Source organism: Solea senegalensis, linkage group LG7 (assembly GCF_019176455.1).
Source record: "Solea senegalensis isolate Sse05_10M linkage group LG7, IFAPA_SoseM_1, whole genome shotgun sequence".
Lineage (NCBI taxonomy): Eukaryota > Metazoa > Chordata > Actinopteri > Pleuronectiformes > Soleidae > Solea > Solea senegalensis.
The window spans coordinates 14,545,645-14,570,050 of record NC_058027.1 but is presented as its reverse complement, the minus strand read 5'-3'; the positions used below and the strand labels follow the sequence as shown (position 1 = coordinate 14,570,050).

General features: G+C 39.4%; 1 protein-coding gene across 1 annotated transcript in view; it reads right to left on the bottom strand.

The window, feature by feature from the left end:
• The window catches only part of hcn4 (hyperpolarization activated cyclic nucleotide-gated potassium channel 4), a 60,828-nt gene that overhangs the window by 8,079 nt on the left and 28,343 nt on the right, over positions 1-24,406 (bottom strand). The window contains exons 4-7 of the mRNA XM_044031137.1: positions 21,247-21,465; positions 10,852-10,998; positions 10,369-10,609; positions 1,935-2,099 (exon numbers count right to left, since the gene is read on the bottom strand). Of these exons, the coding sequence (XP_043887072.1) occupies positions 1,935-2,099; positions 10,369-10,609; positions 10,852-10,998; positions 21,247-21,465 (772 nt within the window). The remainder of the gene's footprint in view (positions 1-1,934; positions 2,100-10,368; positions 10,610-10,851; positions 10,999-21,246; positions 21,466-24,406) is intronic.

The following is a 24,406-nucleotide window of genomic DNA, read 5'->3' as shown; positions in this document are numbered from 1 at the left end:
GTAGGCAATGTTTATTTAACTAGCTCTTACTGTGGTTCCCTAAGGAAAAAGAGACAAAATATAAAGCAACCATTGTACCACAACGTGCAGGTTAAGCTGGGAGTAGTAGCTATGCTGAGAGAATGTATAAAGACCGCAAATATCTATTGATGTCATATATTCTATGTCGTTATTAGTCAATATCATCTAATGGCATCAAAAGGGAAATACTTAGAAGAATAAGAGCTTAACCTAAATCATGTTGCTTTGACAAATATAAAAGGAAGACATTTGAGATGTAGAATCAGGATAGAAATCGATTTTAAGAAACATTTGCTCCTAATTTTTGTACACCTTTCTGGACTTAAGAAATAGCTATGTGTAAACAAAGTCCCCACGTGCTGCACACAAGGTCAAAGAGACAAGTCGGAGTTACGTCACTCTGACAGGCATCCTGACCGCTGATCTAACCTTCCAGAGAAATGTGTGCGATTCCGACCACAAAGTCCATTAGTCAATGTTGAATGGTCACACAAACGGTGAAGGAGGTTAATTCACATGACTGACATTTTCAATTTGGTGCTAACAAAAGGCAGTGAAACACGAACATATTGTGGATGCAATTAGGCCCAGATCAATCTGTCCATTTTCTGTTATGACTGGTGACCGAGTATTAGAGTCATTGTATCTACTGTACATCTAGCTTGACCCGGCCGGCACCACCTGACCTGTTATCACCCACACACCTTCAGCCAGATTTCACACTCCATCAAGGCGGTAATTAATTTCAGTGCTGTGTAACTGACTTTACAAAAGAGAGGACAATCTACATGAGCATCAAGCCCAACAGAAGGACATACACAGGAGACCATCTCACAGAAACATCCCTATCAGCCCACCACATCTTTTCAAAGCAGCCATTTTCTACAAAGAGACTCCCTAAAGCAATTTCTCTATCTTCCATTCTAAACATAGCTAAGGATAAAACAGAGCATGCAGTGATAGCCGAGTGATGTTACAGGCTTGCCTTTGATTGTGAATTTTTCATCTGGCCAGGGTGAGTCTGGGAAAGAGTGAAGGATGTGGAGAGAATGTAAATTTGATGTGTTAGAGAAGTCACGCAGGGACATAAAACTCATAGCTCCATCTACGTATCTCTGAAAATGACTCAACGTCATTGTATCAGTGTCAAGTCTTTTACAGCCCTCAGATTTTCAGAAAAGAAGTGTCATGTATGCACACGATACATTAAGAGCAATTATTCAAATTGTTTAATTCAAATTGAGGGATTTACGTTCTTTCTCCCGTTAGGGGTCACCACAGCAAATTGTCTGCCACCTCTTCTGTTACACCAAGTGTCCTCATGTCCTTCCTTCACAATATCTATGAACCCTCTCGTCTACTTTTCCTCCTGCCCAGCAGCTCCATCTTCAGCATCCTTTGTCCAAAACATTCACTCTTCGTCCACTGCAGGTGGCCAAACCATCTGAACCTTGCCTCTATTTAATTTTATTTCCAAACCGTGTAACCTGAGCTTAAATATGCTAATTTCTAATCCTGTCCATGCTGGTCACTCCCAACGAAAATCTCAACATCTGAATTCAGTTTCAGTTGCTATTGGCACAGATCTATCGCTTCCCATGGACATGTGCTGACAGGGTGAAATTTGAAGCTTTCAAAGCTTTATACATTTTGGCTTTCACTGTAGCCAGGAAAAAATGTTTGCTATTTTGCAAACTATGGGAAATATTACATTTGTTTATTGCATATAGAAGAAATGCTTTTGAATTTGACATTTTGCCAAATTCTGATGTGAAAGTGATGTAATTGTCACAAGTTTGCATCGACCATACATGCATCCATGCATGCATCGACCATCGGTCACAATGGCAACAGATAAATAGATAAATAAGGATTTAATCATGAATCGTCTTTTTTAGAGATAATGATCTTACCAATACGGTCCAGTCTGTCTAGTGCAACAGTTTCAAAGGCCCTTCTCATCATGGGATACTCTTCGAGCACCTCATTGAAGTTGTCGACAGACAGTGAGTAGAGTCGACAGTATGTTTCTGCTCGGACACTGGCTGTCCTTCTGCCTCGGGTCAGCAAACATATCTCTGAAATATGACAGAAAGTGCTGTGGTTAGATCCTGTGGCTCACCTGTATTTGAACAATGCTTTGCATGTGTGAATTTATACCAGGGCATATGATAGATGTCTCGGTTACATGCAACCTACCGTTCTACCATCATATAATATGTACAGACAGTAACAACCACAAAAATGCAGGTAGACACTGTCCCAGAGGAATAACCGTAACAACCACAAAAGAAATTCTTAAATGTTAATTTACAGAATTTAATGGTGAATATTTGCAGTGCCATTATGTCACGAAACACCCAATATATACAGGGAAGATGGGAATTAAATATGAATGTTATAATTAAGGACAAAACATTGGAGGATACTTGTGAGGTGGACATAAAATAACTACTGGTCCAACATGGAAAGAAAACTGATCTGTGAAGATGACACATTTTAAATCCACCATTATCATTTACATATTTTATACACATACATTTTATAAGAATAAAACAACCATATTTCGGGCCCCTCCATACCTCCTGTACCTACTATATAAAAATATGGCTTTTTGCCATATGTATGTACTTTATACTTTTGTAAGTCATACCAAGACCAACAATTTCTCCAGTCAGTGTTACCCATGTGATTTACCTTTGAAATTGAATAAACTTTATATGCATATCTTTATTGTCCTCAGCAAATCACAATTAAAAAAATTGCTTGGCAAAGTTTGCCATCTCCAGTTCATTTTACATGTAAAACTGTAACTCCTCTGTAATCCTTTGCTGCTGCACTTCATGCCATTTCCAGAGCTTAGAGTTCTGCTCACCTTCATCTGCCTGCTCAGGAATATACTGCTCCATTTAACACAGAGACTGTGTGTGTGTGTGTGTGTGCAAGTATGTCTGTGCTGTATGCAGTGAGTGGCATGTGAATGCATGCATCATTGTGCACAAGTGCTGTGTGTGTATATATATATATATATATATATATATATATAAATACACAAAAAGATATAAATGTACTATATACAGAATACGCCACTATTTTATTCATGAGAGCAAGGCAGTGCAGGCGAGGTGGCAGTGAAATTACAGGCTATATCTTCTATATACAGTATACTATGTATTATATACCAATATACTCCAGTAAAAGGTAATGTATACATCTAAAATGCTTGTTTGAATTTGGCAGCCATATTGCGACATTTTTTATTGGTGTGCGATGGTGTTTCTACACATCCCCCCGATGTCTTTCATTCCCAAGCTTTCATCTCATCCTCCAACCTTAATTCCTGTGTGGGTCCAACTCTCTCTTTCTATTTCAAACACACGCACGCACGTCCCTTTCACTTGCATCAAATCAAAGTTTTAAAGACTCTTTCATCCGACTTAACTCAAGCTTATTGTCTCGTCACATCACTGTCCTTCTCTTATTTGACCTTCTGTTTCTCCTCTACAAGACACTGACCAAACTGGAGAACATGCAAACTCCTTGAACCCGGTTCTTCTTGCTGCAAAGGCAAGAGTGCGAACCACTACGCCAACTGTGTGTACATAAACTAATAAAATAATTTAAAACAGAATAGGTGTGGCTATGACTGTGTGCAATGACTTGAAAATTGAAATTTGCTAACACATAAAGTGAGAATAAATGTATAAATTGTAGAAAGCATTAGGAAAACATATGTAGTGTGCTACTGTTTGTGTGTGAATGAGAGAGAGAGAGAAAGAGAGCACACAGATAAATGGTTCATCATAAGAGCTGTGTGGAATTGAAAGATAAAATACCAAGCTTGTGTGTGTGTTAATGCGTGCACTACGTTTGCACGTGTTTTTGTGTGGTGATTGTGAGTGTGTGTTGGCAGTGCAGCCCTGGTTGTGGCAGTGCTGGGGGTCCATTTCCCACAGCACTGCTCCACTAATCCCCTCTGGAGAGGAGAATCGCAGCTCTGTATTAAATCCTCTTGTCCTGTGGCTTTCTGGCTGAAGCCAATACTGTCGAGATGAGGCGATGAGCTGCACTGAGCCCTCTGGCCTCATCTAACTGTCTTCGCAGAAGGAAATTGAAGCCCGGACTCTTAGTGGTGCCATCTGAACTACAAGGCCAGAAAAAAAGAAATCCACAGCAGGGGCCGGTGCAACCTGCCTTGGATCTACACTTGAGGGGATTAGCAGACATCTTAGAATGCTGGGCATTTGAAAGCAGACGGCGACTGTAAACATCAACAAGGGCCTAGAATTTTAACACCGGAGGATGATTGAAATGTGGCACCCAAATAGAATGCGGGGTTGTTTTCGAGGCTGGAAAATGAATCATACTGTGATTATTTTAACCTGTACTGTGATTTAAAATGGGAATGGTTATTTTGTGTTAAGCTGCAACTGCCAAAGTGATTTTTACTTGTAATGATTATAATAATTGCACTGGTATTTTGTGACCCCCTTCATATACACAGTATATATGAAATGTTTCAGTTTAACAAAGAGGAGGAAAAATAAACCATTCAAAAACTTAAATGGGTTGTTCAGTGCTCATCTATTTTTGTAATAAGCTTCTGACATAAAAGTGGCCCTCATCCTTTTAACTATACTGTACCATTTATTCCATATTGATTTTTCATAATAATGTCTTTATATATCTTTAGCATTTACACTGATGAGCGAAATGTAGAATTCTGTATACCACACAGATCACCCCGGGCAGCTGTGCGAGTTACGCTCACTTTATTTATGAACGCCTTACTCTCACTGCTCAAATCCTTCACTGCCTGTATCTGTGTGTTCTACATTACAGAGGGATGTGTGTATGTGTGCGTTTTCAAACCATTTTCGCAGTTATTCATTTCTGTGGGATCCTCAATCAGGCCAAAATTGTGGGCCGTACCATGATTCAAGATATTGATTTATTGTACACAATGAATTCAATCCCAAACAGTAGAGATACAACTATGACAATCAAGTTAAATGTATCTTCCCATCGTGTTCTCCTGCGTTACTCATGACCCAGCAGTGTTCTCTCTTCCTAAAGCTCTGTTGTTTAGTTGAAGCTGGTGAAGTGTAGACACCGCTGTCAGTTTCCAGACTGCAAACTCTGAAATAAGTCACTTTAATGCAACCATGAAGACACTCTTCAAGTTATAATGCATTCATCAAAAATGAATGACACAAATAAGAATTGGATGCTGCTCTGACGAAAGAGGAATTAGACTTCACATTCTGTGACCTTGGAGTGGTCGTCTGTTGGATGATGCAGCTTCTACATCCTGGTGTGTGATGCAAAATGTAAAACTAACATATACACATATATATATATATATATATATATATATATATACATATATATACATATATATATATATATATATATATACATATATATACATATATATGTACACATATGTATATATATATATATTTATACATACATACATATATATATACATACATATACATATATACATATATATATACATACATATACATATATACATATATATACATACATATATATATATATATACATATACATATATATATACATACATATATATATATACATATATATACACATATATATACATATATATACATATACACATATATATATATATACACATACATACATACATACATACATACATACATGTATGTGCACCCATGGTAAATTGCCATGGGAATAATACACAACTCCTTATATGGACATCAAGGGGGTGCGTATGTTATAGGTCACATATTCAGGCTTTAAAAATGTGTGTTGTTCAGTCAAAGTGATTGACTCATTATTGCATTTTTAGTAGTGATATAAAGTAGCAATAATTGCAGTAGCAAAAAAACAATCCTAACCCTATTTTGTGCAGAAGTCACAAATTAGATCGTTTTTCTTTTCTTTTTGTTCATAAAAATTAGCCAAGTGAACTGTGAACTGTGACTTATTTCCAAATTTCACAAATTCAATCAGATTTCATGACATTTTGAGTACTTTTTGCTCAGGTGTGTTTATGTAGTATAGTTTTTTTTTCATCAGATTGCCCAGGTTGTGCTGAAAAAAAAAGAATATAAGACACTCTATATTCTTAGATTATTATACCCTTTGTATATAGTGTATGTTTAAACATACAAAAAGCAGCCAACATGCTCTGTGTTCTAAGGGTTAGATCATTTTAACTTATTTTTTGTGTTAAAGTGTGTGTCATTGTTGTTGTCCCCGCCTTCCTCTCTGTTTATGAGTTAGCATGGATGTGCATTAATGGGTCTAAGCACAGCTCCTTAGCATATAATGAAATATCTGTGTCCTGGAGCCTTGTCTAGCAAAGTTCACCTGGATTCTGAGTTGTGCTGGCAGCTCCCATCTCCCTCTGTGACACTGCCCACAGCTCACAGAGTGTACACGCTCTAACCTTTGAAGCATCCACAGTGGGCCGCCTGATTCCCCGCGACATGCCATGCTCACTCCCTTATAGCATTAGAGATGGAAACACTCTCTGTTTGGCTCATGTGCACAGACAGGTAGAGGGAATCTGGTGTTTTCCGGATGATGCTGAGGTCTCTTTTAAACCTTGTGACTGCTGAGGGACAAAAGACTGACAATATATCTGGGTATGTAGTGCATACAAATGGAAAATACACAAGTCAGTTCATTTTTGGTTAAGGCATCGTTATAATATCTAATTATTGGTGATGCTAGTGGTAAGGCTCTACGGATGGACGTCAGTGTCGGGCTGCTGACCTGTGTTACACATAGTCCAGACTTAAATCTCAACAAATACTGGGAAAAATCAATACAAAGTTTAGTAGAGGTATTCATGTTGCCTAGAAGGAAAGGGGGAGAGGACAGTGATCCCCTGACTTTGCTGATTTAGATTTACATTTCGTATTTTGAAAGGAATATCTGAACTATTAGACAGACTGCCTTTACATTTAGTGCTGGTAGTCGTGGATTTTCCCTTAACTTTATATCTTATTCTATCATGAGGTTGAATAGTATTTCTTTCCTGTTGACCAATAAGAAAATCTGTAAAATTAATATCCTTGGTAAACATACCAATAAAACGCTGTATGTAGAGGAATTATGTTGCAAGCTGAGTCAATGATTTACATTGATTCATTTTGCCAGCAACAAATATCTATAAATATTATAAAATAATGTACAATTGTTATAACAAAAATTGACAAAAAAAAAACTAAGTCTGACTGCAAATGGTCTGTATTTATATAACACTTTTCTAGTCTTGTTGACCACTCAAAGCTGCTTTACACTACAGTTTTGCAACGTAGGGTTAAGTTTCTTGCCCAAGGACACATCAATCAACATGTAGACGAGCGGAGCTGGGAATTGAACCCCCAACCTTCAAGTTGCAAGACGACTCGCTCTGCCTCTGTCTCCCCGATGCCTCTCTATTTGTTTAGGAAACAAAGCAACAGAGATGACAGTTCTCCCGCTCCCAACAATGAGTCCCACATCTCTCACAGTGGGATGTGTCATATCACATCAACACAGTATTATTTACCATCATACACTAATAAACCGCTACACAGCACGACACGACCCTATAAACTGTCATGTGCCCCATTCTGTCACTCAGTCAGCTGCTGCAGTGCTGCAGACGATGTCACGTCAGAATAAGAGGTGCAGGGTGTTAACTGGGTTAAGGACCAAAAGGATTACCTGGGCATTTCCTGCAGCTACTCTCAGTCACTGAATTAGTCAGAATGGTCATTTGACAGCTTGACCAGCGAGACATTTTCAGCTCAGATTGAAGGAAGAAAGTAAAAAATTGAAAGCGATGAGAGATGGGTCGGAGTATTAGTTCCCCAAACTAGGATTTTACAAGACCTCAGACTTAGCGAGAGCACCATTGCGGGCCAAGGCACAAAAGGTGACACAGGAGATTACAAACTATGCAGTCAACTTACTCCCCTCCAGCATCCCCTCCCACTCTGACTGTGTCTCACATTCTTTTTTTTTTTTCCACCACACTCATGGGGCTGCTACAAGCCACTCACTCAGAGGCAAAGTGAGCCATCTTAGCTGTGCAATCAAAGGCAGCCTTTGATAAGTACTGGCATGCGGGGGCCACCACAAGGTCACTGAGCTCCACTCCAGCCAAGAGAGAGCATGCACCGGCAGCACGTCAGTTACAGGAAGCAACACAAGATGAAGGCTATAACAACACAATAACCTGCTCGGTCTGGGTACTGAGAGGGCAGCGGAGATGCCGTTTTCGACAAGTAGTGTTTCAAGACTGAGCTATAAAGAGAGAAAGGGGATGGTTGGAGGGGGTATGTTTTCTTTCTGCGCTCAACACCCAGAGAGCGAGCTTGGCAGGGATCCACACGTCCTTCAGTGCTGGGACTGAAGTCACATCACATTTCCCCTCGTCCCTGGATCACTGTGTGCTGAGCCGACGATCCCATCCAGGAAATGTCACGTCCACTTCAGACTTCAGGCTCTCAGGCTCGAGCTAAGCCAACAGCTAACTAACCACAGCAGACTGCAAAGCATATAAGTGTGTGAATAATTCAGGCCGTCTATGAATGAAAGCGTTATGGTACATGAGTTTGCCCGAGACGCTGATGAGAACGTACGCAAGGCATTTGCTGTACTGTAAAAAAAACAAAAAAAAAACGCTGAAGGCTGTTGACACTGAACGTGCTTGACAAAAACAGTCGCTCACATGGCTCGCTGACATCCACACTGCAGTCCACGCAGAGCAGAGCTCAGCATAAAGAAGCCAAACACATTGCATTTTAACTCTTGCTTCCTGATACTGACGGCCACATTGAGATCCACACGTGCCACATCAGTCCCTTTGCTGAGCCTGCACCAATTCATTTCATGAATGACTAACTCGTGTTTGGTAACAGCCTCCCACTGGCTCTTGGCTTACCTCACTACAGCCCCACCCTCACACCCCGAGTGGAGCGCCACTGCCAGGAATCATCACAGAATCACAGGATTTAAAAGCCCTGTGTCTGTGATGTGCAAGAGAGGAACATAGATACAAATCAAATGCTTATGACTTGATTTACTCTGGGGGAAAAAAAAAAAAAGGATGAAGACATGTTAATGTTAATGCAGATACATTTAGAGGACATAGAGCTTTAAAGGAATAATCAATAATACTTGTTCAGTATTTGTTCTTTTCGCTTCCTGTTGTAATCACTACAGTGCAGATATCGTGTCAGTTCCATTGTTGAATCACAATATGAGACCGCATTCATTTTTGGTGCAGTTTTCAGTGTCTGTTTCATAAACAATAACTATACACAGGTGCACATGTTTTAACACCGACGTTGTAATTTAAATAAATCAGATGTGACGTTGTATTTTCAAAAGATATTAATCTGTTCGGGTGAAGTTCTGATCATCAGCCCGTGCCAAGTTTAGGTCAAAACAATTATTAGTTTTTGAATTTAAATTCCGATTTGAACTTGAATTATTCTATGCAAACTAAAAAAAAGTGACTGGAAACAGATCATAACTTTTCAATATCAATAGTATACAGAGTAGTTACTGTTTTGATACACATGGCACATTTTCACAACTGAATATTGATGATCACAGTAGAATGTGTGTTGTTCCTCTTAAATGTTTTAATTTGTAATCAAATTTAATTGATTATAGACTTTGAGTGGCAGAATGTCCAAGCCGTCACACACCCTGTCTCTCACGAGAGACACGTGAGCCCGTGAACGCCATCGAAACTCAAACTGAATGCTGTCTATCAAGACGGGAAATACATTTTGAACAACATGGCCCCAGAGAGAGTTGGGGCCATGTTGTTAAAATGTTGATTAATATTTTTGGCATGTGCAGAGAGAGATTGCCTGCCATTTTTCATTATTTATATGACCCAGAGAGCAGGGAAGGAAGTGGGACTGGAGCAGACAAGGCATAATTAAACTTCCAGGCAGGTCGTGTGCAGTTAAATGCTTTACTGCTATTTCTCTTAGGAGTGAATTCTAAATGATGCACTGTTACTGGGCACATCGGTCACTGATTTGATTAAAAACAAAAACACAAGACTTTTTTCACATTCTTCCGACACCATTAAATGCATATTTCTTAATTTGCACTACAACAAATACTGCGCTGTTTCCATTTAAGAGATGACCTATGATGTGAAGTCCTGCATGAGAATTTCAGAGACAGAATAGAATTCCGCACACGTTGTTGCCTCTCAAATCACAATTTCAGGCCGACCTCTTTACTACATGACATGATTTAATATCCTGTCATGTTTACGTTCCGCAGACAGATGTGTGTTTGTGTTTTTTTTTTCTTCCAGTGCGTGCTTACCTCCAAAGTAGGAGCCATCTGACAGCTTGGTCTCTTTATTGCCTTTGGTTAGCACACTGACAACCCCATGTTGGATGAAGTACATTTTCTTGCCAATAGTGCCCTCCCTGATTATGTAATCGCCAGGCTGGAACACTTCAAATCTCAGCTTGGTGAGCATGGAGGTGACAAAGTTGGGGTCGGCGTTGGCAAACAGAGGCATGGACGCCACCAGCTTTCGACAGTTGAAGTTGATGATTTCCTGTTTTAAGAATTTAGAGAAAGAAAAATGTTAGTGACCTGCCAATTTTCAAACAGATTTTCTATTTTTCTTTTTTTTTAACCTCTTTTCAGTTATTCTCATGTTTGCTGGTCTGGAAAGAAAACACTTTCTCCCTAACTGTCGGCTTGTGTAAGGGTAAAATATCAGGGAATGTCAGCAGTGCATGCGCAGGCCTCTGAATGCATCACAGATTCAAACTCAGACATGGACGCTCATCGCACCTCTCGCAGCGGCTCGTTCAGTTCTCCCAGGATGCTCTCCTCGTCGAACATCTTGCCCTGGTAGCGGTGCTCGTAGTAGTCGTGGATTCGCTGCCTCATGTCAGCCGGCAGCTTGTGGAAGGACATGTACTGCTCCACCTGTTTGTACTGCGAGGACAGAGAGACATGACAATCAGGTTTACTCAAAAGCCTGTGGTGCTGTAGCACAGATATAACCACGGGGAACAGCAGGCAGGGACTAGAAATGGACGTAAATAAGCCGTCGGTGCTCAGGCTCTGTCCAATAAGACGGGACTTTTGTTATTTTTGTTCAGGCCTTTTGTAAAATACAGAAAGTAGTGGGGCTGTGTTGAGCTATGCTGAATGGAGCTTGTAAATTATGCATAATTGTACCTTAAAAATTGTCATCCTGATGACAGCCTCATATCATCCTGAGTTCAGGTGAAACCTAATTTACTAAATCGTTCAGGCTATTTGTGTGTGTGAGTGTGTGTGTGTGTGTGTGTTACTTTGTCAAGCCTGATTTAATGAATCATGATTAATAGTTTGACTTTTCTGCACCAGGAAATCAGAAGAGCTGACTCATAATAAACAGTAATTCACAGCACCAACATCTTCATTGACATGCAGCCATTATGGTTATTCATAATTCACATGACTGTGCATCACTTGTTTATTTGGAGGCTACAGCAGGACAATGAACGTGAAACTAAAATAATAATAATTTGGACCGGGTGAAATACTGATGGCATGTGTGAGCGAGTGTGTATTGACACACACTGACTTCAGTTGACACTGGGTGCTGGAAAATAAAGGGTTTTTTGCGGGGGACTAAGAACTCAATCTGTATTTTATCATATCCGCTCTGTGTTTACATGTTTGTGTCCTCCAGTCCTTATGTTGCTTCTTCAAAAAACAATACTTTCTGTGACTCTGCGACATTAAAACAGAGATGCAGATCAAAGCACGAGCAGAGCAGAGCAGAGCAGGTAGAACCCAAAACCCTCAGAGAAAGAAAAAAAGAGAAGAAATCAACCATTCCACGGACGACGCTGGAGGGGCCCTTTGATCACCATTTCTACGATGCCAACAGCCTCAACACTCAGGGACGTGGCTGACCTCAGACGTCTCCTTTGTTTTGCCACTCTAGTAACCTGGTCAACAACTCATCAAAAGGCCAATCTTGTGGAAACATAGCACTGGAAAATAGGAACGGCTGCCTTCCAGAGAATCGGGAAGAGACTGGACACAATCCTGTTGTGCAGGTAATATTTGTACTCTTACACTGACCCACTGACATACTCATGTATGTACAGACGCCCTCTACAAACTTCTCCTTTTCACCCTCCAGCATCACTGATCTTCAGATGGGTTTTTAGTTTGTCTGCATTTGACCAGAGCCTTTTTTTTTGAATCCCTCACAGATAGACAAAACAGTCTAGAGTCAGCGTGTGCATACTAATGATTGCGAGTATTGCATGTCCCTGCTGATGGGATGTCGGCTTCACAAAAGTGGCGATACAATTTTTACATCGTACAGTAAACAAATGCAAATATATTGTATAACAAGAGACACAGCAGATATGGAAATATAAGATGAAATACACTGCATGTACAACTATAAGGAATTACCCAGATGGCAGTTCACTTCCTGTGAATTTTAAATAAAGTATTTAAAATTCAGTTCTTGAATGAGCAAATATAAGATGTGGAAAGCAGCTTTTTGAAATCCACTGGGGTAACATTTATCCCCCACAATCTGTTTGGCATAAAAGTGAGCAAGTACTGATCTGGTGATGAAATACAATCCGTCTGCAGAGACTAACTTTTGCTTCTCTTCTGCAAGAGACGGAAAGAAAAAACAACTCCCTCCGCGCTCTCATTGACTGCTGAGTGTCTCAGTGAAGATGGCGCGTGTGTGTGTGTGTGATACCATGTCAAAGGGCAGGTTGTAATCCACATCTCTATACATCTCCTGCATTAGAGGTTCACCATGTTATGTCATGTCCTGTTTCCAAGGCGTGGATTATCATCTGCTTCAGAATATCTCCCAATTTTATTTTACATTCATGAAAAAGGTTAAATATATTGTCAACATAATGCCCCCATTTCTTTTATATTTGTGATGCGTATACAACTGCACTACACACACAGTAGATTGGTGTCTTAGAGGATGAGCTGACAGTAATGTAGAGGCATCAACCACTGGGGGCGGTGCTCTAGTGCTAATCATGGCCACGGTCAGATTTTGTAAGGCCCACAGCTCCGGTTTTATAATGTATTATTTATGGCCCGGGAGGGACTAGGACAGAAAATCCGCCTCAGTCACATGTTATCCTCATTAGGTCAGCTGGTAAGGTGTTTGTGACAGACAGATTCTGTCTATAATGTTGGGTTATTTGACTCCAGATGTGACAGAAAGGCAGATTTATTTAATTTGTTTTACTCCTGACATTGTCATTTATAAATGATAATTGTGACAAGGAAAATTAAATCATTATGAAATAGTGCATTTTTATGTAACGTTTACCGATTTATTTATTTATTTTTAATTAACAAAAAAAAAATCTTCACATTAAAAAATCTGGCTCTCCTTAAAAAAAAAAAAGTTTGGACACCCCTGATATAGGCAATAGGATTCTTTCCATCTTAATTTGGTTTTAAATGTTTAAGGAGTATAGAACATTAACATTATTATGATGATAAGCTGCAATCAAAAGAGTTTCACTTGCCAGGCTGTAAGGAAAAAGGCTCTGTGAGGAAATAATCATAGAACAACTTTTTGATATGCAGCTTCTGGACAAAACCAGGCTGGATTGAAATGAAGTATCTGCCATAGAAGTGGCCCAATTTGTAATCGTCTATAGGTATAAACAGACATAAGTGTTGATATTCTCATCTAATGTTATCAACAGTTGATCAAATCCCTTGAGTTTTGACTCTGCAGTGATAGACAGTTGATGTTAAAAAGACTTATTCATTTTAGTGTTCTTATAAGCCTCGCATAAAGAACGTGCCAACTGTGACCCGTCACTGTACTGTAAGAACTTCAAGCACTTCAATGTCACATTTTTTGTGTATGCAATTGATGAGACTCGTGTACAACCTTGGCTTTATTTCAGTACTAACCTACTCTGCCTCCTGAGATATACAAAACTGTATCTGTAGACTATAATATTTCACAAAGGCATTTCCCTTTTCTTCTCAGTTTTCTTCACATGTCCATTTATTTGATCTGTTTCCCCGTCGTACTATCTTCCTCTCTGTTTCCTCTACTCTTTAATCATGCGTTTTATTTCCCACCAGTTCTCTTCTCTCACACACAGTTTTCCAAGCAAATGCAAATTTTCAACAAACAAAAACATGAATTATTAATTTCCCCAAAGAGATGTAAGCGACACTTAATTATACTATCTAAATATTTATTTTTCTCCGTGGTTCTCCATTTCCTCCTCCCTGACCTTGCATTCCACGGTCAGTATGGGCTGCTGACCGTGTAGTAAATATAAAGATATTTGTCAATATGTGACCTCTAGACCGGCTGTACAACAGTCCCTTCAGTAATTAATATGTTTGAGAAGATTAGTCAACAAAAAAAGGGACAAAACATGTTGTTTTTTCCTGCTAGTGACTCTAGAGAGAACACTATTGGAAGGATTTTCCAAATTGTAATGACTTTGTTGATCCGGACTTTTCATAAGGTCATTAACCCTTAGTAGTTGGTAATTTGCCGTGGGAATAATACAAAACTCCTTGTATGGACATCCTGGGGGTGTGTGTGTTCATAAGTCACATATTCAGGATTTTTAAAAAAAACAAACATGTTTTTCTTTTGAAAAATGTGTTATGGTTAAATTTATATTGCATTTTTAGTAGTAATAGAAATAATGCTGCAGAAGTCACAAAATAGACAATTTTTCTTTTCTTTCTGTTCATAAAATTGAACCAAGTGAACTTTGAACTGTGGCGATTTTCCAAATTTCACAAATTCAATCCGATTTTAAACATTTTGAGTACTTTTTTTTCATCACATAGGTTGTGCTGAAAAAAAGGCACTCTAAAAGGCACTGTATATACTGCATGTTTAAACAGAACGGCTCTGCCTTCTAAGGGTTGATGTTCTCTGCTTAAAGTTTTAGCAAAATACGGCAAAACCAACAACATATGCATCAGTTACTTTAGTGTGTATGCGTTGACATCAAATAAAAAACATGCTTTGTACATGCTCATGTGTAACTAAAATAGTAGAAGTGGTAAATTTTACCCTTGCAGACAATCACCATGTTATTGTATCAGAGCATCATGAAGTCTATAGATAATACAGGCTCCTCGCTGTGGCATAAATGCATTATACATATAAATGTTTAAATTATACGTGACACTTCACTGATCATTCATATACACTGCTGTTAAGGGTGAAAGGTATTCATACTTGAGTCATTTATTGAAGAATGATAATGTAAAGGAGCCATGTATATACATCAGGGTGTGAAAGGTTAATGTTCACTGCTTTACACCACATCTCATTAATATGCTAAGAAGATTTCCTTGCTCTCCAGAATTACTGTGTTGGAACTGCTTCCCTAATAAAGAGCCGTAAATCTGTGTGAGTGACATGAACACTCACAAATGCAGGCGTCCATTTTTATGTGACATTACATTGACATTTTATTGACCTTTGTTGCACCTTGGTTTTGCAGTCAAAGAGGAGGTGGAGAACCTCTGGGGCCACGCCAATAGCCCTTGACTCAGCAGTAAAAGTTACGTGGCAGACACCGGGGGAAAGGGAATGTAACAGGGTTTAGATTAATGCCATCAGTCAGGTCCTGACTAATGAGAACTGCTGTTACTGTAAGGCAGAATCTGACTTAAGCTCCTCGACTTGTTGACAGCTGTGTCCTTGGGTCGATATTACAGAGAAATCATGACTTAGCTCCAACACGGCACAACACCAAGCTACCGCTATTGATGGAAGAAACCTACATCATTTATATTACATGGGTTTTAAGAGGCATTTAACCCTTAAAACATCATAGCATTTGGCCATTTTTTTCCATTACTATGTTAAAAGGTACAGTATATACAGAGGCTATAAGATATGTGCAATATAGAGTTTCTTATAATCTTTATTTTAGCACAACCTAGGCAATCTGATATGTATCTGATATATTATTGAAATTTGGAAATACGTCACAGTTCAAAGTTCACTTGGGTCGTTTCTATGAACAAAAAGAAAAGAAAAACTCTATTTTGTGACGTCTGCACAATTATTGCCGCTTTATATCACTACTAAAAATGCGATATTAAAATGAATCATAACTTAGACTCAGCAACACATAAGATGACAAAACCCCCCACATTTCTTAAAGCCTGAATTATGTGACCTTTAAACACACACCCCCAGGATGTCCAGAAGTTGTGTATTAGTCACATGGCAAGTTACCATGGGCACACCTGTGGCACAGATTTGTGTCACGTAAGCACCAAGGGTTAAAAACTCTTGTGCAAACAAATGTTAAAACAATAAAACTGCAAATTCCCTCATTCCTGACAGCATTATTACATTTCTGTTAAAGGGACAACTCTGTCGAGTGCAAACACAGTCTCCCGCTGATGTAAACTGTATTTCCCAGGGACTTGATTGGACAATTGAAGTGGGGGAACAAACTATCTCTAGAGCCTTTTCACCCTCAAATAATCAGCTTTGGGCCTCTTATTACCTATTCCCCAAAGAGCCATGTTTAATTGCCAAGTGTTAATTAGAGGTTTACAGAGGAGGAGCTGCAGAGCCCCACTGCCATTTTCTTCTAAATCCATTAGGGAGTGGCATGCCACAACAAGATACTCATATACAGGTCCCTCTAGGGCATTTCTGACTTCACCACTGACAAATAACCAACAGAACATCACTTAGTTCTATCCCACTCTGAACGAGGCCACGTGTGAGCGTTTCTAAAAAGTGCAAGTCACCTACAAAATGAACAAGATTATCTCTTTTGTTTGCTGTTCCCGCCCCCATTGCCGCATGCTGTATGCATATCCACAGTAGAGGGCCGCAGTGGCAGATAAGCAGCAGCTTACAAGGAGCTGGAGTGCCAACCATAACCTGTATGCACAGTCACATACGCAGCCATCTTGTGGCCCCAATCTGGACGAGATGCAATTCTCCTCCTGTGATAATGGCTCTTAACATGCCTGAGAGAAGAGGATGTGGAGGGGAGGAGGGAGGAGGACGGTCCTTGTGGGAATTTGACAGATTCCCACTCACATTGTTTTAGATTGTGGTGTACCATAACTGCTCACTGCCTAATACAGGGGTTTTGATGTGGGGATAAGAGACTCCCAACAGATTAGCTGACTAGTAGCACATGATTACAATTCAGGATTACACTACAGTGTACTACAGTAACACAGTAAATCCTGCAGAACTGTACTATCCTGTACTACACATGCAGAAAACAATGGTTACAAGAAAAAGTTCAAACCAATAAAGCAATTTCAATAAACATAATGTCAAATTGACATTTATAAATTAATATATGCCATTTATCGCACAATTAACAGCTTCTCGTTTTCAAATCATGGAATTCCTGTTTATTTTCATTGCAATGTGAAGGGTCTGTTAGCCTGAGACTGATCTTTTGGAGACAGTTAGGATTAGGACATTACGCCAAAGCTCCAGTCTGTTTTCAGTCTGATATGGATTCAAAATAATCTTTGCTATCAGATACACCTGCAACAAATTGATTTACAAACAGGCAGAAAATGCACACGGTTTGCTATTCAGTATTACCACACAGCAAAAGACTGGGCAACAGATATTTATTTTTAGCAAAGTGAAAATGAATCTCATCTCAGTGGAGGCCACACTTCAAACCCTGGTACTTAATGTGATTGCTGGGCTCTCTAGAACTTTGTGTAACAGTTAACGGTCTCGCTGATTCTTATTTAAAAAGGAGTATTTATCACACTGTGCCACATTGTAATGGAATTCTATTCAGAAAAGATTATACCCGGGCTTTCTGATGATAATTTCACCATATTTGACAGCAGAGCTTCATTTTTCTCCCTCCTTAGCGCTATGCTGATTTTACACATCTGACATTTCTTTATAGACTGGTTCTCTACTTCGCAGCGCCTCAGGCTGTTACATTGATTTGTTTCACAATAGAATTTAACTGCTGTGGATGTGGACATCACCTCTGTGTGCCAGCTGGAAAGATGGCCTGGTTTGACCACCCAGCCTTGAGTATGAAGGCTCCATGTTCCACTTTCCACAGCCCACTTTGTGTTATTGGTGCTTTTCTGGTGCAAGACTGATCTATTTTTACTTTCTTTGTGCCCGTGTCCCACCATGAGCAGAGCATGGTAATTTGTCTCATGTCCGATTTTATGCAAGTATAAGACAATAACCTATAGTGTATAACATTTAACTCCATGTCATCCAAGACACATCAGTATTTTATGAGGCTAAACAGATGAGGAAACCATCATTCATGCTGCTGTACGGGAATGATGCAGCATTGTTTGTTTGTTTTTTTAGTCTTGCTAATAACATCTTTGGAATACCAACAAATTCAGGATATAAAACCTTCAAATCGCAAATTACAGAGAATAATTTCAACTTGCTGACATACCATTTTAGTAGTGATTAAAAATCTCTAAGACCTTGTATTTCATGCTTTATAAACCACAATATTATATACAATATGTGCATGTATTGACTCAGCACAGCAAATGATGTACTAACATTTCCAGGTTGTAAAATAGTTTTTTTTTATTATTTTGACTTGGCCAGTGCCTTATAATAATAATATAGCAATAGTTTGTGTATTATTTCTAGAATATATAGCATGTAATGTAGATTGTAGATTTAACAAAATTCAATGGAGGTTTATACTGTATTCTTCCATGAGATTAACCTTTTTTTCCCTCCCGTTGTTCATAAAACTCAAACAGCTTTCTTCACGTAGTCCTGTTCCATTTACTGGTAAAAATACACAGGTACATTTAACGAGACCTAAAGCTTTCCAGTGTCGTCGTACATAAAGTGATCACATGTAAACTGAGTTTAATAACACTCATTAAACGTGTTGTGACAAGAGAGCACAGATACTACAACATGCAAGTGTATCAAGAGAGAACAAACCTATGATTTAAAATCTAAGTGAATCTACTTATTACTAAGAGTAATGTACTTATTTGGGCAAAACAGTAATACATTTTACTTAAGCTGCTGTAGATTAACATCATTGTCAATTGAGATTTTCCAAGGGAAACCCAGTGGTGAAAGCCCTGCAAAGCAGATGATGTAATTAAGAGAGAAAATATAAATGTATATGGACTTAAGTCCAGAGTGTTGGCCAGTGTTGTCTTTTTTTAAGATATTCCAATGCACAAAGGTTAAAAATTATAAGGTATCTTTATTTTTAAAGGCCTTTTTTGACACATCATCACCTGGTTGCTTTCAGGTGTCACAGGAAACCAGCTCAGCACGTATACATGACCTATGATACATTCTACCTGAGACATCCCTTATGTCACTCAGCCAACAGATACAGTATATATACATAATGTCAATGATGACAGGCTAGACAGTAGCTGCCGTGTTAGTGGTGTCACTGTTAGCAGATTTTTATCCAGGCTGAGTCCCCGCAGACATGAACAGCTGTCCCTGTCATGGCTTTTGAAAACAGCCACCTGTCTCTATGGAAATATCCAGAGACTGAACAATGGATTGTCCACTTCTTGAGTGTGCAGATTACGGTATAAATCGATAGTATGGCAAAAAAAAAATGAGAAGCACTAATGAAAAGGCTAACAACAAAAACATTTAAGACTTTGAAGGAACAAACCCTGTTTAAAAAAAAAATGAAATGACTATTGTCTGACTATAAAAGCCAGTTGAACACATAGTGACAGTGTCTTATCACTAAGGCACGTGGAAAGATAAATGAGGGAATCCACTCTTAAAATTTAATTGAAGTCTGCAGTAATAACCTTTTTGTGGGCAGGCACCATGACAGGCTGTGGGAGCCTTATTAACTGGCTGGGGATCCTCAAGGCGCTTTAGTGGGTGATCCTGGAAACAGCAGGAAATGGCTTTGGTCGCACATGCTGGCTTGTGCTGAGACAGGCCAGCTGTTCGGTCTGCTTGGCAGCAAATCTACTCTAAAGCAGAGTGCCTCTCAAATGGAGAGTGATCAGCTGGGAGCTGGTTCACTCAACTTCATTTAAAGGCTACTCAGATCAGTTGCAGTGATTACGTTTTTTCTTAGGTTTTACTTTTCGCATTTCGTTTCTCACCAGCCATTAATTTATCCAATGGTCGTTTTATCCTTTTGAAGATATAGCAACGTGCAGTCATTACATCAGCTAATCTGTTCCCTCTGCTTGTCTGGCTGCTTCTTCTTTTTTTTTTTTCTCTGCCCTCTAAACTCCCACTCTCTCCTTTTCATTCGGGTGGGGTCTCACGAGCCTCTGCCTCCCCTCCCTGGAGGACACGCTCTCCCCGCCCCCTCCTCACAAGAGAAGGTGGGCAGTGTGGCAGCAATGCAGCTCAGCTAATTATCACCCATGCTGCGTCCACAGAGGGCAGGGCACCATGGGCCATGTTTTGGCTCTCATGGTCTGGTTTCACTTTTCTGTCTGTGAATTGGGGATATATTGTTCTTCCTTGTCTGTGTGCATGTTTCTCAAAAGCACTACCAAGATGGAGATGCGGCAAGCCTACAGTCCGCTAGTGTTAATAAACGTACTCTCTGCATAACCTGTTAACGATGATGCTTTTGTTAGCTAATGAACCTTTACATTGTGAAGATGCTCAGCTTTCACTGAGCCCCCTCAAGGACCTCCAGCATTATTCAACTTAGATATCAATAAAAAAGACCCACTTCTAACAATTTAGCAGAGCTGCGTGAAAATAATCACATTTTCAATTTTGTACAGTATCAAAGTAACCTTGTTGTAACCGTCTTGTAGTTAGTCATTTCACAAACTCCATACACTTTTGCCAATATCTGAATACAAAAAAAAAACTGGCTTAGCAGTGTGATATTTACTTTATAAAATTCCAAAGCACCAAACAAACTTAGAATATGATCATCCCACTAGCTAAAGGCCAAAAATTGACTTTACAAACCCCTGGTTTACTTTGGGAAAATGATGATAATGCACATGCCACATGCTCAACATCTTCTTCTTTGGTTGTGGTGTATTTCTGTAGCAATGCTATAGCACCATGGGTTTCATTGCCTGAAACGATGCCATTTTTAACGGAAAGCTTTCAAAAACGTCAAAGAAAAAGATGGATAGAACACACCTTACGACCACTGTCCTCACTTCAAAATAAATCCAGACAAAAACATCCATCAGCAACATGTCATCTTGACTCACCTTTTCCTGATACTGCCGTCGAGATGAGTCCAGAGATTGGATTAGTGCGGTGGCGTGGCCCACGAACATGGCGTAGCAAGTAGCACCCACAATCATGCTGAGGATGGTCAACCAAACGTCCGTCATGCCCACGGGTGGGTACATGCCATATCCAATACACAGCATGTGGCTCATAGCTTTGAAAAGTGCGTAGGAGTACTGCTGTCCCCATGTGTCATTCTGGATGAAACAGAGCAGACAGGGTTGGGTAGGGTGAGAACATTGGAACACTTTGTTTGTTTTTTTGTCTTTCTCTCATGAGGATGTCACATGAAAGGTCAACCAAGCACCCTGGCAGCTCATACAAACACACACATCTAATTACTTAAGACAAAACTAATGGCAGATGTTCATTTCAGACCGTCTTAGTTCAATGCCGAGCAGCTGGCAGGATGAAGACATGCTCCACAATATGCAAACATTTGGTGCAAGCTGACATTTGGGCAGGAGCCTGAAACAGAACATTTGAGAATGGGCACATGATGCGTGAGACACTAAAGGCTTGCGTGACAGTAAGTAGGTCAGTTATTTAGAAAAAAAAAATAAAAATATATGATTTCTCTGGGAGTTTTCTCATTTGTAGATAAATTGCTTTAGATCCCAATGGTAGTTCGCGGCAAATCAATATCAACTCTCTCCTGAGGTGACATGTCCAAATTGCTTTCAAACTCATTTCCACAGCAGAAAAGCAGAGAGAGAGAGATAGCAATTTTGTTAGTGCCCTCCTGAAAAGGTAAGGAGCGATGACCCAGCAAGATAATGGGCCCGCCATACTGTAAAAGAGCACAAAAATAGTCTCCAGATGATTCTAATTGGGGTGAGACCAACTGTGACCGAGTCTATCAATACTAACAACCTCTTTGTCTACCAGGTAATGTGAGCAAAACATGAAGGAGCTTTCCATCAGAGAGTTGCAGGTCCCCGAGGCTTGAATTAATTCACAAAGCTATATTTGTTATTCTGTCACACTGAGAACCAGCGTATGTAATGCAATTAATTAGACAGTGTTTACTGTGTGAAACAAAACAAACTCCATTTTGAGGTTAATGAAAGTCTACATCCCTCACATGGGATTTTAAACTAAGTGTTCGTAAGTAAGAGTGGGTTTAAGTCCTGCAGTCCGAGCTCACTTTATGTCACAGAAACTGAGTGGAAACACCAAATATCATTTGGTCAAAGGGAATCGCATTCAATTATTTTGTGGCGAGGCATTCGGCATGTGAGCCCATACTCAAAGATTATTCAAATGAGTAAAGAAAAAGGTTGGATTTTCAGATTTAAATGGTAAAGGTAAAAGTTGCAATGCCATTCTTGTAGAAATGACATTTTTTGTGTCTGATAAAAACACAGAGAAATGTCCCATGTCACTCTGCAGGACTATTCAAATCTTCCTTTCACTTTATTTATCATGCTATGTTATTTCTCAGTGGGCAAAGGGGTTTCAGCGAAGCAATCATATCATTCAATGCAATCTTAATCCATACAAACAGCACTGAACCCTATAGCTCAGCCACAGTTTAGATTATATTGCCTGACAACTCGATCAAAAACTGCTTTTTGTAATATGAGATAATCCTCTTACCATTTTTCTGAGCCCATATAGTCATAACATGCACATTTCACGGAGGAAAAAGAAAATGCAGAAGAAAATAAGTTTTAGATTCAAGCATTTGCCACATCCTCGATGCACATTTATATCTTAATAAAAATCTAAATTTCCGTCGACAAAGTTGCAGGGCAGGACTACCACTGTGTGTGTGTGTGTGTGTGTGTGTGTGTGTGTGTGTGCACATGGCGTCTCTGCAAACAAGCTAAAATTAACTTGGGTGTGAACATCTTCAGAGACAGTGATTTGTAACATCTGTCTTGTCTTATGATTAAATATAAGAGAGGTGGATTCTGTGAAACAAGTGAGCATGTGAGAGAAGCAGTGAGGCACGATGAGCCAAACACATCATACCTTGAGCGATTCAACTGCTCATGTGACATCTGTTCTGCCACAGAGAGCTGAACAATCAACGGACTGGAAGCTGATATAATGTATAACACGCTGTCACGCTACCAGGACAAGTTTATTCTGCAATCTGTCAACGTTCTGTCCAAAAAGTCAGTATTCTGTCTGTTACAATTAAAATTGAAAGGAAAGAAATAGTTGGTCACTGTTGTAATTTTAAGCAATGTTCAACTTGCTTAAAATGAAAGTGTTTTTCTACAAAGAGCATGTGCGGACATGCTTGAAAACATCGTCCATTAACCTATTTAATGTTGGAAACTTTAACGGACAGGTCATCGTAGAAAAAGCACAGTAAATAATCTAATGAATGACGGCTGAGTTCAAATGAGCTTCCTCAGTTTCAGGCTGCTCTCTTCACATAGTTCAGTATTATTATAATAACAATAATAATAACAATAATAATAATAATAATAATAATAATAACACATTTTTATGTGTAAGCGTCTTTCAGAAAAAACACATATGTGTGTGTGTGTAAGTTGAGTTAACATCAGCCATGGGTGATTCAGACTTCAAACATCAGGTGTGATACAATCTGCTTCCATGGGCATAAGAGCAGTCTTTTATGAGTCAGCCGTTAAAGCAGAGGCTGTAATCCAGCAGCTCTTAACAATACCCCAAAATTAACACACAGCGTGAGTGCTCACTGAGAGTCTGTCAATACACAGCCAATATTGGAGAGCAACCGTCAGGGAATCAATGCTCCATGCACAGCCCCCACATGTGCTTTCCATTTAAAATGGATGTCAAAGCCTCCGAATAAATAAAAATAAGCAGTATATTCAACAAAAAGGGGGCAAATGGAACAGAAATATATTTTGATAGATATAGACCGCGCTCCTATTGGACGATGCCAGCTGTCAATCACACTGGTGTTCCTCTAAATAGTACATTCTAATGATGGTGCACAGAAGGGGAGTTGGCTCAAGCTCATTTGAGCCTTATCCTAACTGTATTATGTCAATGACTGACTGACAGCCCTCAGACTGGATTTAACAGCTGCAGAAACCAGTGTTTTACACTTCAGACTGATAACCACAGTAGATGACCAATCACTAGACAGTGGTTGGGTGAAATATGAATGTGAAATGGAAACATAATTTACGA